This window comes from Amblyraja radiata, chromosome 27 (genome assembly GCF_010909765.2).
Source record: "Amblyraja radiata isolate CabotCenter1 chromosome 27, sAmbRad1.1.pri, whole genome shotgun sequence".
Lineage (NCBI taxonomy): Eukaryota > Metazoa > Chordata > Chondrichthyes > Rajiformes > Rajidae > Amblyraja > Amblyraja radiata.
Window position 1 is genome coordinate 1,003,385 of NC_045982.1, and position 16,187 is coordinate 1,019,571.

General features: G+C 47.8%; 1 protein-coding gene across 1 annotated transcript in view; it reads right to left on the reverse strand.

Moving 5' to 3' along the window:
• The window catches only part of LOC116988284 (myomesin-3-like), a 47,229-nt gene extending 35,307 nt beyond the window's left edge, over positions 1-11,922 (reverse strand). Inside the window, exons 1-9 of the mRNA XM_033044840.1 lie at positions 11,812-11,922; positions 9,101-9,236; positions 7,625-7,775; positions 6,894-7,051; positions 5,440-5,532; positions 4,270-4,358; positions 2,537-2,578; positions 1,244-1,384; positions 687-848 (exon numbers count right to left, since the gene is read on the reverse strand). Of these exons, the coding sequence (XP_032900731.1) occupies positions 687-848; positions 1,244-1,384; positions 2,537-2,578; positions 4,270-4,358; positions 5,440-5,532; positions 6,894-7,051; positions 7,625-7,775; positions 9,101-9,219 (955 nt within the window). The 5' untranslated portion in view covers positions 9,220-9,236; positions 11,812-11,922. The remainder of the gene's footprint in view (positions 1-686; positions 849-1,243; positions 1,385-2,536; positions 2,579-4,269; positions 4,359-5,439; positions 5,533-6,893; positions 7,052-7,624; positions 7,776-9,100; positions 9,237-11,811) is intronic.
• Between the last annotated feature and the right edge of the window lie 4,265 nt (positions 11,923-16,187).

Here is a 16,187-nt window from a genome sequence, read left to right on the forward strand (position 1 = left end):
GTGTGGGAGGAAACCGGAGCACCCGGAGAAAACCCACGCAGGCCGCGGGGAGAACGTACAAACTCCGTACAGACAGCACCCGTAGTCAGGATGGAACCCAGGTCTCTGGCGCCGTGAGGCAGCAACTCTACCGCTGCGCCACCGTGACACCCTAAGGAGATGCTGCCTCGGTCAGTTAACCCATAGTAAGTGAACACGTACATAACAACAGGAGTTTACTGGAGACACCAGGAACTGCAGACGCTGGAATCATGAGCAAAGCACAAAGCGCTGGAGGAACTCAACGGGTCAGGCAGCATCTGTGGAGTGAATGGACAGACGATGTTTGTTTGGGGTCAGGACCCTTCTTCAGGCTGATGGAGTGGGGGGGAGGAAAAGCCTGGCAAGTCTGAAGAAAGATCCCAACCTGAAACGTCACCTATCCACGTTCTCCACAGATGCTGCCTGACCCACTGAGTTACTCCAGCACTCTGTGAAACGTCACCTATCCATGTTCTCCACAGATGCTGCCTGACCCGCTGAGTTACTCCAGCACTCTGTGAAACGTCACCTATCCATGTTCTCCACAGATGCTGCCTGACCCGCTGAGTTACTCCAGCACTCTGTGTCCTACTGTGATATGTTTAAAGAGCAGGTTGAAAGCCCCGGTGAGTGGGAGTTGGAGCAGAGAGTTGTGGGCTCCATACCTCTGACAAACACGTATCCGCTGTGTTCCTTACACCCGGTCGGTGTGAAGAGACAGACAGTGTACAACCCCTCGTCCTCCTTGTAGACGTGAGCGAGAGTGAGCTGGGTGTTGTGAGCAGATGTGGCAATCTTCACCAAAGGAGACTCCTTCAGCAGAGCGCCTGCAAGTACAGTCACCGCATCAATGCCGGCGGTCAGTGGGGTCAGTGTGGGGTCAGTGTGGGGTCAGTGTGGGGTCAGTGTGGGGGTGGGGTCAGTGTGGGGTCAGTGTGCGGGGTGGGGTCAGTGTGCGGTCAGTGTAGGGGGTGAGGTCAGTGTGGGGGGGTGGGGTCAGTGTGGGGTCAGTATGGGGTCAGTGTGGGGGAGGTGGGTCAGTGTGGGGGGGTGGGGTCAGTGTGGGGGGGTGGGGTCAGTGTGGGGGGGTGGGGTCAGTGTGGGGTCAGTGTAGGAGTGTGGGGTCAGTATGGGGTCAGTGTGGGGGGGTGGGGTCAGTATGGGGTCAGTGTGGGGGGTGGGGTCAGTGTGGGGTCAGTGTGGGGGGGTGGGGAGCACTGACCATCACGGAGCCAGATGACCTCTCCTGACTGCCCGTTGAGGGGTGTGGAGAAGCAGCAGCTGAGCGTCAGAGAGCCGCCCTCCTTGGGGAACGATGCTGCAAACCCATCGAGGATGTCCACGTCAGGCACTGGCTGGGCGGCTGCGGAACACAACGGGTCAGTCATGGTCATCTTTACGGTAACACATCACAGCAACACCATGCAGGGCTGCGCTGCAACACATGAGCCAGTCCAGCCCCGGCCACTCCCTCTTCTCCCCTCTCCCATCAGGCAAGAGGTACAGAAGTGTGAAAACAAACGCACACCTCCAGATTCAGGGACAGTTTCTTCCCGGCTGTTGTCAGGCAACTGAACCATCCCTACCACAACTACAGAGCGGTCCTGACCTCCCATTGGAGACCCTCGGACTATCTTTAATTGAACATACTAGACTTTACCTTGCACTGAACGTTATTCCCTTTATCCTGTATCTGTACACTGTGGACGGCTCGATTGTAATCCTGTGTTGTCTGGATAGCACGCAACAAAAAGCTTTTCACTGTACCTCGGTACACGTGTCAATAAACTAAACTGAATGTAAACCTCATCTCTGGGGGCACCATGCAATCGTGGCCACACAGTCTTCACCACCACTGAAGTGCGGCTAGTTTGAGATCAATAAGTTCACAAGTTCATAACTAGAATAGGGAGACTGTCTTAAAATCACGCTGAACAAGCAGCTCTAGTGCCTGGATTTGAAGGCATTAGCTGTAATGAAAGGTTGGAGTTAGTTCATAAGTGATAGGAGCAGAATGAGGCCATTCAGCCCACCAACTCTACTCCGCCATTCAATCATGGCTGATTTATCATTCTCTCCCCGCTAACCCCATTCTCCTGCCTTCTCCCCATAACCTCTGACACCCGTACTAATCATATGGTCTGGGTAACACTGCAAGAACATAGACAATAGACAATAGATGCAGGAGGAGGCTATTCGGCCCTTCGAGCCAGAACTGCCATTCAATATGATCATGGCTGATCATCCCCAATCAAACATTGGACATGCAATATCTCTCCCATTGCTCTGTCTATTGTACTTGGGTTGGACATGATTGTGTTTGTGTTTGGTATATCTGATCTGATTGGATAGCCCGCAAAACAAAGCTTTACACTGTACCTGGGGACACATGACAATAACAAACCTAAACCCAAGCAGACCCCTATATCCAGCAACATTATATAATGTTCCCATTTCACAGCCCCAGCACTGTAAGGGTTAACATCGGCCGTTTGAGTAAGACACAGAGACTTACAGTCTAGACGGACGGATTCTCCAGCGTCTGAGCCTTGGTATTCTGTAAATCAACACAGACATAGTGGATGAGGAACCCTGGACAACATTATCAGAAAGTCACTGTTATAGGGTGATTTCACGAAAGGTCACTGGATCCTCACCCACGTGACCCCAAACTTTAACTGGGGTACAAACGTCACTTCCCGTACATGTTATTGATTCTAGAAACGCCAACTTTCAAACCTGTTAAAAAACCGCGAAAACGGCCCGTTTTTGAGCTGTAAATTACTGTGCCAGTCGGGGTGACCGCGAGGCACAGTTATCTTACTTTAGAGTCCAGAAGATAAAGAAAAACGAAGGTAAAGACAAGAGAGCGCTGAAGGGAAAACAACAGCGGAAGTTGTTGGCCGTGCAGATATAAAGATAGAAAATATTGGGAATTATCGCATTTGCTCACTGCATTTCATCAAAACATCAATAATGCCGTAGTTTTGATGAAATGCAGCGAGCCAATGCGATAATTCCCGATATTTTCAATCTTTATATCTGCACGGCCAACAACTTCCGCTGTTATTTTCCCTTCAGCGCTCTCTTGTCTTTACCTTCGTTTTTCTCTATCTTCTGGACTCTAAAGTAGGATAGCTGTGCCTCGCGGTCACCCCGACTGGCACAGTAATTTACAGCTCAAAAACGGGCCGTTTTCGCGGTTTTTAACAGGTTTGAAAGTTCGCGTTTCTAGCATCAATAACATGTACCGGAAGTGACGTTTGTACCCCAGTTAAAGTTTGCGGTCACGTGGGTGAGGATCTATGACCCAGTGACCTTTCGTGAAATCACCCTATAGATACAGTTTGCACAGGCAGCTGTTATCAGGCAACTGAACCATCCTACCCCAACCAGAGAGCTGTCCTGAGCTACTATCTACCTCATTGGTGACCCTCGGACTATCCTTGATCGGACTTTGCTGGCTTTACCTTGCACTAAACGTTATTCCCTTCTCATGTATCTGTACTCTGTAAACGGCTCAATTGTAATCAGATATTAGTTTTGTCTTTCCGCTGACTGGTTAGCACGCAACGAAAGCTTTTCACTGTACCTCAGTACACGTGACAATAAACTGTAATTGTAACTGCAACAGTGACAGGCGGACAAATGCGACGTTGCAGAAAGTTGCTGCACAGCTGCATGTTCCCCAACCTCTTGCAACTGATGCCCCATTGCAACAAGTGGAACAGATAGCATCTGCTGGGTAAAGGTGAACGAACCTCACACCGAGAACTAAATAAAACCTCTTACACTGTGAGTAATGTAGTAACTGGCAGCTCACGTCTGAAACTGACAACTAATCTGGGCAAACTCAGAATCATTTCATCAAAACTTTCATAACTGCAGTTTTTTTTAATTGGTTTTCAAATTAAATAGAAAGATTTTATTAATCATGTTCATGTGATGGGAATAGAATCAGGCCCTTCAGCCCATCGAGTCCGTGCCGACCATCGATCACCCGTTCACACTAGTTCTATGTTATCCCACTTTCTCATCCACTCCCTACACAACAGAGGCAATTTGCAGAGGGCCGATTAATCTACAAACCCGCACGTCTTTGGGATGTGGGAGGAAACGGGCACCCAGAGAAACCCACCCGGTCACATGGAGAACGTGCAAACTCCACACAGACAGCACCCGAGGTCAGGATCGACTCTGGGTCACTCCAAACTGCCCTGAGCAGAGAGTCAGGAAGGAGAGACTTACTGTTCACAAGGATCGTGGCGTAGGATGATGCCTCGCCGTGGGTATTTGAGGCCAAAGCAGAATACTGGCCAGAGTCCAGTGGGCTGCACCTGGAGAACAGAAAGGTGGCATTAGTTCAACCTCACAACTCCTGTTTCATGCTAGAGGAATACCTGGATAGAGTGGATGTGAAGAGGATGTTCCCAATAATGGGAGAGTCTAGGACCAGAGATCATAGCATCAGAATTATAGGAGAAATTTTGTTAGTCAGAGGGTGATGAATTTGTGGAGTTCTTTGCCATAGACGGCTGTGGAGGCCATGTCACTGGATATCTTTAAGGCAGAGATAGATAGATTCTTGATTAGTACGGGTGTCAGGGGTTATGGGGAGAATGCAGGAGAATGGGGTTAGGAGGGAGAGATAGATCAGCCGTGATTGAATGGCTGAGTAGACTTGATGGGCCGAATAGCCTAATTCTGCTCCTATCACTTATGACTACCAACAGACCTCCTAACCCTACCAGGGAACACGAGGACATAGGTTCAAGGTGAGGGGGGAAGATTTAATAGGAATCTGAGGGGTAACCTTTGCACACAAAGAGTGGTGGGTGTATGGAATGAGCTGCCGGAGGAGGTAGTTGAGGCTGAGACTATCGCAACATTTAGAAAACATTTAGACAGGTACATGGATTGGACAGGTTGAGAGGGATATGGACCAAACATAGGCAGATGGGACTAGTGTAGATGGGACATGTTGGTCGGTGTGGGCAAGTTGGGCTGAAGGGACTATTTCCACGCTGTATCACTCAATGATTCTATGTCTAGGTCATGACAACTTGTTGAAACATTATCATATTTTATATTATTGACATCTAGCTACATAAGTACACAAGGTATAGGAGCAGAATTAGGCCATTCGGCCCATTGAGTCTACTCCACCATTCAATCATGGCTGATCTATCTTTCTTTCCTAACCCATTCTCCTGCCTACTCCCCATAACCCCTGACACCAGTACTAATCAAGAATCTATCTATCTCTCTCTGCCTTAAAAATACCCATTGACTTGGCCTTAACCGCTGTCTGTGGCAATAAATCCCACAGGTTCACCACCCTCTGACTCTCAAACATTTGTGGTCAGGCTCATGAAAGATACGCGATGATCGCAACAGATTGTCACACTAACATATTACCTGCTAATCTCCAGTGTCTGTAAACCAATTTTGTTCTCAATTGTGTATTTTCCAGGCGCGTCTGATGGTTTGATGGGAATTCCATCCTTGAACCTGACAGAAACAACATCGGATGCGTTAAAGTCACAATATCGACAACACCCGCTCAATACATCTCATGCCAAAGCCCAGTGTCTGGAGGAGGTGGACAAATGAAAGATTTGAGTCAGATGGAATATTAATTGGCTTATCACCTGACTGAATCCAACTATGATGTGACTCAGCAGTGGGGTATGTCAGTATCTCTAAACAATTACCAACTAATGTTTTAAACTTTTGGAATTTTAATTTGATTTTATACTTATCAGTTATTAGATTATCAAATTAGCAGTTGATTTATCATAAGATCTAGACAGAAGAGCGTGCATATCAATGGTAAAAAGATGCAGATGGTGAAAAGCTGCAATAAAGCCATTGAGGGTTGGAAATACTCAGTAGGTCAGGCAGCATCTTTGGAGAGAGAGAAAGTCTCTGATTGCAGATGTAACTCTGCCTTTCCACAGATGCTGCCGGCCCAGCTGAGTCTTCCCACTCTTCCTAGCGTTTCCTAGCTTACGGGGAGGTGTGAACCCATCTGCATTAACCTTCGTGTGGGAAGGAACTGCAGATGCTGGTTTACACCGAAGATAGATGCAAAATGCTGGGGTAACTCAGCGGGACAGGCAGCATCTCTGGAGAAAGGAATAGATGACGTTTTGGGATCGAGACCCTTCTTCAGTCTGAAAGTCATGGGAGAGGGAAACTAAAGGTATGATAAGGTACCGAACAGATCAGAGCCGGCATTGATGACTCAAGAAAGGTGGAGCCCACAATGGTCCATTGTTGGCTGTGGAAGAGGTGATAATGCAAGGACACAAACGGTGAAGTCGGAGAGCAGGAGGAATCACAGAGAGGGAGCAGCGAGAGAGGTTTTAGTTTAGTTTAGAGGTACAGCGTGGAAACAGGCCCTTCGGCCCATTGAGTCCGCACCGACCATCGACTCTACCGCTGCGCCACCGTGCCGTCTGAGCTCGGGTTGTTGCAGAACTGCCGTCTGACAGAGGAGGAGAATTTCTTCAAAGTAGCCACACCTTGAGGAGGTTTTGCGGTGAAGCAGACAAAATGAAGGGACGTTCTTTTAGGAAGGAGTTGAGGAGAAATGTATTTAGTCAGAGGGTGGTGAATCTGTGGGATTATTTGCCACAGACGTCTGTGGAGGCCAAATCAGTGGATATTTTTAGATAAAGAGAGATAGATAGATTCTTGATTAGTGCGGGTGTCGGGGGTTATGGGGGGAAAGCAGGAAAATGGAGTTTGGAGGGAGAGATAGATCGGCCATGATTGAATGGCGGAGTAGACTAGATGGGCCGAATGGCCTAATTCTACTCCTATCCCTTACATGACATAGGGGGGAGATTTATTCCCGTTTTTCTCACCATGTGACGGTGGGCGATGGGGCTCCTTGCACGATGCAGGACATTGTAACATTCATCTTTTCCCACACGGTGTGTGGTCTCAGCAACACCACAAACTCCGGCCCATGGGCATCCAGGTCTTCACGATGCTTCTTCTCCTCCGCCATTCTTTTTTCCACCTGAAGCGACACGCACTTATGCTTCATTTACTCTAGTTTACTTTAGTTTAGTTTAGAGATACAGCGCAGAAACGTTCGGCCCACCGATCCACGCCAGCGTTCCCCGTACACTAGCACTGCCCGACACACTAGGGACAATTTGCAATTTTACCCAAGCCAATTTAACCTACAAACCTGCATTATATTTATACCAAGCCCATTAACCTACAAACCTGCACGTCTTTGGAGTGTGGGGGGAAACCGGAGCACCCGGAGAAAACCCACGCGGGTCACGGGGAGAACGTGCAAACTCCGTACAGACAGCACCCATTGTCAGGATTGAACCCGGATCCCTGGCGCTGTGAGGCAGCAGCTCTACCCGCTGCACCTCCGTGCCACCCTGTGGTAGCAATGTTACTCATTTAGGGATACAAGATTGTAATCATGTGTCGTTTTTCCGCTGACTGGTTAGCACGCAACAAAAGCTTTTCACTGTACCTCAGCACACGTGACAATACACTAAACTAAGCAGTTCAATGATGAGCTAACGGAGTCTGCGATCGGGCCCCAGGTCCTGGGAACAGTTGGCTTTACCTTGCCACGTATCGCTTTGTGATCAGACGGCGCTAACAGAATTTTCCGAGCCTTGTAATAACTTTCGTCCACTTTCTTCATCTCATTTCCAAATAACACTCTCTTGCCTTCTTCCCTTTTCCTCCTTCGACCTCCTGTACCAGGCTCAGGTCTGCAGGAAGGAAACACAAGAATTCATTTTAATCCAAGAATAAAGCAAAATAAACGAATTAATTAACTACTAGATTCTAGAATTGTCAGGTGGTGGCATAATGACGGTCGCTTTAATACACCCTGGATCAAAGTATTCACATGAAGATCAATTCTCGGACTATTTTTAATCGGACTTAGAGAGAAGAAGTGATACAGTGTGGAAACAGGCCCTTCGGCCCAACTTGCGCACAGCTGCCAGCATGTCCCAGCTACACTAGTCCCACCAGCCTAGTCCATATCTCTCCAAACCTGTCCTATCCATGTACCTGGGTCTGAAGAAGGGTTTCAGCCCGAAACGTCGCCTATTTCCTTCGCTCCATAGATGCTGCTGCACCCGCTGAGTTTCCCCAGCAATTTTGTGTACCTATCCATGTACCTGTCTAACTGCTTCTTAAATGTTGGGATAGTCCCAGCCTCAACTACCTCCTCTGGCAGCTTGCTCCGTACACCCACCAGCCTCTGTGTGAAAAAGTTACCATTCAGATTCCTATTAAGTTTTTTCCCCTTCACTTTAAACCTATATCCGTCATCTTACACTAGACGTTACACCCTTTATCCTGTATCTGTAGACTGTGGATTGTAATCATATATAGTCTTTCTGCTGGCTGGGCAAGACCTTGCGGTCAGGGAAATAAGACGGACAGGAGCTGATCCAGGTTGCAGTGGAACAAGGAGCTGCTTCCAGTGTGGGAGCAGGGATTGGTGCACAGCGAACCTCTCTTGTTCCTCTCCTGTGGAATGCCTGGACATTAAACCTGTTGCTCTGTCTCCAGTGACAGCTTGGCCTTTGTCTCTGCAGCTGGTGTGACCACTCACGGCCGGCTATATTTACCTTCTCCTTCTGACAAACTCCAAAATCCATCACGATAGTCACCAACTGCGGCACGGTGGCGCAGCGGGTAGAGCTGCTGCCTCACAGCGCCAGAGACCCGGGTTCCATCCTGACTACGGGTGCTGTCTGTACGGAGTTTGCACGTTCTCCCCGTGACCGCGTGGGTTTCCTCCGGGTGCTCCGGTTTCCTCCCACACTCCAAAGACGTGCAGGCTTGTCGGTTAATTGGCTTTGGTAAAATTTGGTAAAATTGTAAATTGTCCCTAGTGTGTGTAGGATAGTGTTAGTGTGCGGGGGTCACTGGTCGGCGTGGGCTCCGAAGGGCCGGTTTCTGCGCTGTATCTCAAATTTAAACTAAATTTAAACTATAGATTCTTGTTCATAGGTAACAGGTAATATTGATTTTGCAAGACAGTGAGAAGATGGTGAGTACGTCTCACACCTCGACCCACCTGAAGCCATGAGTCACTGAGCTCCCCTCAGCCGAGGATCTTGTTCTCACAGCTGACGTTACCCAGCGGGGCGAGCGGTCTAAGTGTTCGGCTCTGCTGTGGTGGAACCTGGTGGCCATGTCTCAGCTCAGTGTATCTGGAAGAGAAGCAGCAGGAGAAACATTAAACCACCCACTCCCTGTGACACAGTGACCGATGGAGGGGCAGGATGTGGCATTAACCACACACAACCTATCACCTGCATGGTGAACCACGGATAAACCGTGACCTCCGGGGACAAGACCAGCTTTTTCCCTGCAACCACCAGGCTCTTAGAATCATAGAGTCATAGAGTGATACAGTGTGGGAACAGGCCCTTCAGCCCATCTTGCCCACACTGGCCAACATGTCCCATCTACACTAGTCCCACCTGCCTACATTTGGTCCATATCCCTCCAAACCTGTCCTATCCGTGTACCTGTCTAAATGTTTCATAAACGTTGCCCTAGTCCCAGCCTCAACTGCCTCCTCCGGCAGCTCGTTCCATACACCCACCACCCTTTGTGTGAAAATGTTACCTCTCAGATTCCTTTTAAATCTTTCCAATTCACCTTAAACCTATGTCCTCTGGTCCTCGATTCCCCTACTCTGGGCAAGAACAAGACGAAGAGACAGACAGACTGTTGGCGAGGCTGCCATCGAGCGGCGACCCCTGCCCACTGTCACCAGACTGTGCGATGAACCTCTCATAGACCCCCTTGCCTGAATCATTGTGGCCCCTGCACTTGTGTCTCTGCAGCTGTGACTTTCTGCACTCTGTAGAATCTACAGGAGGAGCTGCCTCAGAAAGGCAGCCAGCATCATCAGAGTCCCACACCACCCTGACCCAATGACCCACACCACCCTGGCCACACCCCCACCCACACCACCCTGACCCAATGACCCACACCACCCTGGCCACACCCCCACCCACACCACCCTGACCCAATGACCCACACCACCCTGGCCACACCCCCTCCCCACACCACCATGACCACACCCCCACCCACACCACCCTGACCCAATGACCCACACCACGTTGGCCACGCTCCCATCTCGCTGCTACCATGGGGAAGAAGGTACAGGAGCCTGAAAACCGTGAGCTCCAGGTTCAAGAACAGCTTCTTCCCAACAACCATCAGGCTCTTGAACACTGCACAACACTAACCTCAGCAACTGTGATCTAACACGGACAGTGTCTGTCGTTGCTCTACAGACTAGGATTTTGTTTTGTATTACTATTGGTGTTGTGAATTTATAGATGTTTCTGTCCTCTATATTATCCATGTATATTGTGTGTGCAGAATGTATATTGTGTGTGCAGAATGTTAAGCTGCAGCAAGTAAGGTTCTGTTGTTGGTACTGAGAACAATGAAACATTCTAGACTCTTGACCATGTTTCCTTCCTCCTTTCACTTCCTGCTCTTGACTGAAATTGATCATGAATGTGTTTTTAGATGTGATCTCGGGCGGGTAGTTACAGTAGTTACCGATTGAGCGAATTCCATTTCCTGCAGTTGGCCCATATCCCTCTAAATCCTTCCTAGTCACATATAGGGTGATTTCACGAAAGGTCACTGGAGGGTAGATCCGCACCCACGTGACCGAAAATTTTAACTGGGGAACAAGCGTCACTTCCGGTACATGTTAGTGAATGGGAAAACACGCACTTTCACACCCGTTAAAAACATCGAAAACGGCCAGGTTTTGAGCTGCAATTTACTGAGCCAGTCGGGGTGACCGTGAGGCACAGCTACCTAAATTTACAGTAAAACAAAAAGATAGAAACTAAGGTAAATACAAGAGGGAGCTGAAGGGGCAAAATAAGCGGAAGTTGATAGCGGACATTTTTCGTGGAGATTTAAAGATCCAAAATATCGGGAATTATCGCGTTTGCTCGCTGCATTTCATCAAAAGTGGCATTATTGGCTTTATTCATCTTTATTTTTTTTTTTACTGTAAATTTAGGTAGCTGTTCCTCACGGTCACCCCGACTGGCTCAGTAAATTGCAGCTCAAAACCTGGCCGTTTTCGATGTTTTTAACGGGTGTGAAAGTGCGTGTTTTCCCATTCACTAACATGTACCGGAAGTGACGCTTGTCCCCCAGTGACCTTTCGTGAAATCACCCTATAGAAACATAGAAACATATCTGTTCAAATGTTTTTTAAAAAGCTGTAAATGTATTGGCTTCGGTAGGTTTCTCTGGCAGCTCATTCCATATACGGACTACCCCCTGAGTGAAAAAGTCTCCCCAGAGTTTCTCCCGTCTCACCTTAAGCCAGTGCTCTCTAGTTTTAGAATCCTCTACCCAGGGAACGTTTCATGAAAGTTCCTGGAGGAATTGACAGTAATTCGACCTCCAACCCAGCTCCAGTGTTACAGAGTAACTCGATCAGAAGATAGTCACAAAATGCTGGAGTAACTGAGCGGGTCAGGCAGCATCGGTGGAGAGAAGGAAGAGGGGACGTTTAGGGTCGGGACCCTTCTTCATACTGAGAGTCAGGGGGATGGGAAAGGAGAGATATAGACGGCGATGTAGAACAAACTAATGCAAAATAGTAACGCTGATCAAGGAAAGGTGGAGCCCACAATGGCCCATTGTTGGCTGTGGGGAAGGTGATGGTGAGTTATACAGACACTGAAACACAACAGGACAACAAGTGAAACTCCATTCAAAAAGCAATGTACTCACCAGAGTGTGAGAGCCGGTGACCATGGGGCTGGGGCGGTGAAGAATCTGTGGGAGAGCAGGAGGACAAGTGGCCACTTGTTCCACAGCTGCCAACATAGGAATGACCGGCAGTGAAAGAGGATCTCACTGTTGTCCATTGTGACCTTTCAGTGCGTTATATTTAGTCGCTTTATTCATCACCAGAATAAATATAGAAAATAAGTCCTTTTGTTCTCTTTCCTTGGTTGTTAAACCAACTGTACATGGACACTTGTACTCCATCCACAAGGAGTGTTCATTTAGCTGACCAAATGCCCATACTAATTCCAGTCAGTATTTCCCCTTGTAATGCAAATCCAGATTTAGTTAGTAGAAATACAGATGGGACTGATTCTAATGTCTGAGATAAAGTATTGCCAAGTCACTGATAACATTAGCAGAGAATTCAAATTTGCATTCAGCTCCTGAGATGGAATCCTTTGTATGATTACCCACTAATGGGACGGCAGATGGCACAATGGGCTAAGTGTTCGGCTGGCAACCAGAAGGTGGCCGGTTCGAATCCCACTTGGAGTGCATACTGTCGTTGTGTCCTTGGGCAAGACACTTCACCCACCTTTGCCTGTGTGTGAATGTGTGTGAGTGATTGGTGGTGGTCGGAGGGGCCGTAGGCGCAGATTGGCAACCACGCTTCCGTCAGTCTGCCCCAGGGCAGCTGTGGCTACAGAAGTAGCTTACCACCACCGAGTGTGACTGAGGAGTGAATGAATAATGTGATGTAAAGCGCCTTGAGTATTAGAAAGGCGCTATATAAATCCCATCCATTATTATTATTATTAATGTATAGCGGGATTGTCACTCAGCTGTGTGGTGTAAAAGACTGTCACTCTACTTAGCTACACGTGACATTAAAATACCATTAAACCATTCAACTACAGTCAGAGGTTTTAGATATTAGAGATACAGCGCAGAACAGGCCCTTCAGCCCATCGAGCCCGTGCCGACCAACGATCCCCGCACACTAACACTAGGGACAATTTACAATTTTACCAAAGCCAATTAAACTACAAACCTGTACGTCTTTGGAGTGCGGGAGGAAACCGGAGCGCCCGGAGAAAACCCACACAGTCACAGGAAGAACGTGCAAACTTCACACAGACAGCACCTGTAGTCAGGGTCGATCCTGGGTCTCTGGCGCTGTGAGGCAGCAACTCTACCGCTGCGCCACCATGCCAGTATAGAATGGATTGGAATACAGTCAGGGATTGGATGATGTCTATGTCCTGAACGGGAACATTATCTGTCTATCTCTTTGTTTTTGTTCAAGATTCCCGCATCTGCCGTCTCTTGTGTGGCCCCCGATTGTCAGAATAAAGGGAATGTCGTTGTGTGTACGATGCAGCTGTAGAAATATGATGTTATTGATTCTTGCTCATTGCAGTTTTATGGCATGTTTGGAATAGTTGGTAAGTTCAGGTGTTATGTCAGATGTTATGTAAGGAAACGCCTCGAGTAATGAATCAAACACAACACGATTTGACCCACTCCACCCTCTTTGACTAATCTTATAGTTACGGTGGATATGAGCACACGAAATATAGGGTGTCCTATATTTGGTTCCTTGTGTCTGTGTGTGAGTGTGAGTGTGTGCGTGCGTTTGTGTGGGTGTGCATGTGTGCGTTTGTGTGTGTGTGTGCGTGCGTTTGTGTGTGTGTGTGCGTGCGTTTGTGTGTGTGCGTGCGTTTGTGTGTGTTTGTGCATGTGTTTGTGTGTGTGCGTTTGTGAGTGTGTGTGCGCATGTGTGTGTGTGCATGTGTTTGTGTGTGTGTGCGTGCGTTTGTGAGTGTGTGTGCGCATGTGTGTGTGTGTGCGTGCGTCCGTGTGTGTGTGTGTGTGTGCGTGTCTGAGTGTGTGTGTGTGCATGCGTGCGTCCGTGTGTGTTTGCGTTGTGAATGTGTGAGTGTGTGCATGTATTTGTGTGTGTCCCTGGGTAGGAGAATCACAAACCAGGGGACATAGGTTTAAGGTGAAAGGGGAAAGATTTAAATGGAACCCAAGGGGCAACAGCTTCTTCCCAGCAACACTCAGGCTCTTGAATACTGCACAACACTGACCTCAGCAACTGTGATCGAACGCAGACTGTGTCTGTGCTTGCTCTACTGCTTGCTCTACCGCTTGCTCTACCGACTAGGATTTTGTTTTGCATTACTATTGGTGTTACTATTGGTGTTGTGAATTTATAGATGTTTCTGTCCACTGTATATTATCTGTGTATATTGTGTGTGCAGGATGTTAAGCTGCAGCAAGTAAGATTTCTGTTGTTGGTACTGAGAACAATGAAACATTCCAGACCAGGGGCGGGGAACCAGCATGCGGCCTTCTAGGCCATTAAGTGCGGCCTTTTGAATGAATCCAAATTTTGTAGAACAAATCCTTTTATTTTAATTTTATGAATATGTATTTGTTGGTCTTTATTATTCTTATGTTAATCTTAAAATGAACGTATTTAAAACACCAAAGAGTAAAAGAGGATTCAACAAAATAATCCTCCCTGACTGACGGCCACAATTAGTAAGTCATGAGGGCTATTTTAACACCTGTGTTATGCTCATGATTTAGTTCTAATGAGACTCTAGGATGTACGTTAACCTCGCACAAAAAGCAGTCACAGCAAAGTCACTAAAAGTTAGCTAACTTTAGAATCAACTTTTTTTTTCATTTTCTTGAAGCTAGTACTCAGTAGTTAGATTTGTACAAAATAATGTCCATTTTGAAGTATGTCTGATTGAAGTTTCTTGGATGCAGTCTTATTAGATTACGACTAACTTAATGTGGCATCCCCATCCCTGGAATGTTTCATTGTTGTCAGTACCAACAACAGAAATCTTGACCCTGTTCTCTTCCACCTTTCACCGTGCTTTTGTTTGGAATCGAGCTTGAATGTGTTTTTGGATGTGGCGGGTAGTTACACTAATGACCGATTGTTACTGAAATATTAGGTTTAAAGACACAGCAAGGAATCAGGCCCTTCGGCCCACCAAGTCCATGCCGACCATCGATCACCCGTTCACACTAGTTCCACGTTATCCCACTGTCTCATCCACTCCGTATACGTCAGGGGCAATGAAGCTACAAACCTGTACGTCTTTGGAGTGCGGGAGGAGCCTGGAGCACCTGGACAAAACCCACACGGTCACAGGGAGAACGTGCAAACTTCACACAGACAGCACCTGTAGTCAGGATCGATCCCGGGTCTCCGGCGCTGTGACTGCTGCACCACCATGCCGGTATAGAATGTATTGGAATACAGTCAGGGATTGGATGATGTCTATGTCCTGTCCGGGAACATTGTCTATCTCTGGCCACCGACTGTTTTACATTGTTAGAAGAAAGAGAATGTCGTTGTGTGTAGGATGCAGCTGTAGAAATATGATGTTATTGATTCTTGCTCATTGCTGTTTTATGGCATGTTTGGAATAGTTGGTAAGTTCATGTGTTATGTCAGATGTTATGTAAGGAAACGCCTCGAGTAATGAATCAAACACAACACGATTTGACCCACTCCACCCTCTTTGACTAATCTTCTAATTACGGTGGATATGAGCACGCGGAATATAGGGTGTCCTATATATGGTTCCGTGTCTGTGTGTGAGTGTGTGTGTGTGTGTGTGTGTGTGTGTGTGTGTGTGTGTGTGTGTGTGTGTGTGTGTGTGTGTGTGTGTGTGTGTGTGTGTGTGTGTGTGTGTGTGTGTGCGCGCGTGCGTGTGTGTGTGTGTGTGTCTGTGTGCGTGTGTGTGTGTGTGTGTGTGCGTGTGTCTGTGTGCGTGTGTGCGTGAGAGTATGAGAGAGTGTGCGTGCGTTTGTGCGTGTGTGCGTGTGTGTGTGTGTGTGTGTGTGTGTGTGTGTGTGTGTGTGTGTGTGTGTGTGTGTCTGTGTGTGTGTGTGTGTGTGTGTGTGTGCGTGTGTGTGTGTGTGCGCGCGTGTGTGTGTGTGAGTATGTGAGAGTGTGTGTGTGCATGTGTCCCAGGGTAGGAGAATCACAAACCAGGGGACATAGGTTTAAGGTGAGGGGGGAAAGATTTAATTGGATCCCAAGGGGCAACTGTTTCACACACAGGGTGACGGACGGGTGCATGGAACGAGCTGCTGGAGGAGGTAGTTGAGGCAGGGACTAAAGTAACATTTAAAAGACATTTGGACAGGTACATGGATAGAACAGGTTTATGGGGAAATGGGCCAAACGCGGGCAGGTGGGACTAGTGTAGATGGGGCATCTCAGCATGAGCATGTTGGGCCGAAGGGCCTGTTTCTGAGCTGTGTGAGTCCATGGATCAACTCACCTTTGCTAATTCAGATGGTCTCTTGTTTGCTGCAATGAGAATGGAATGTGACGGAGC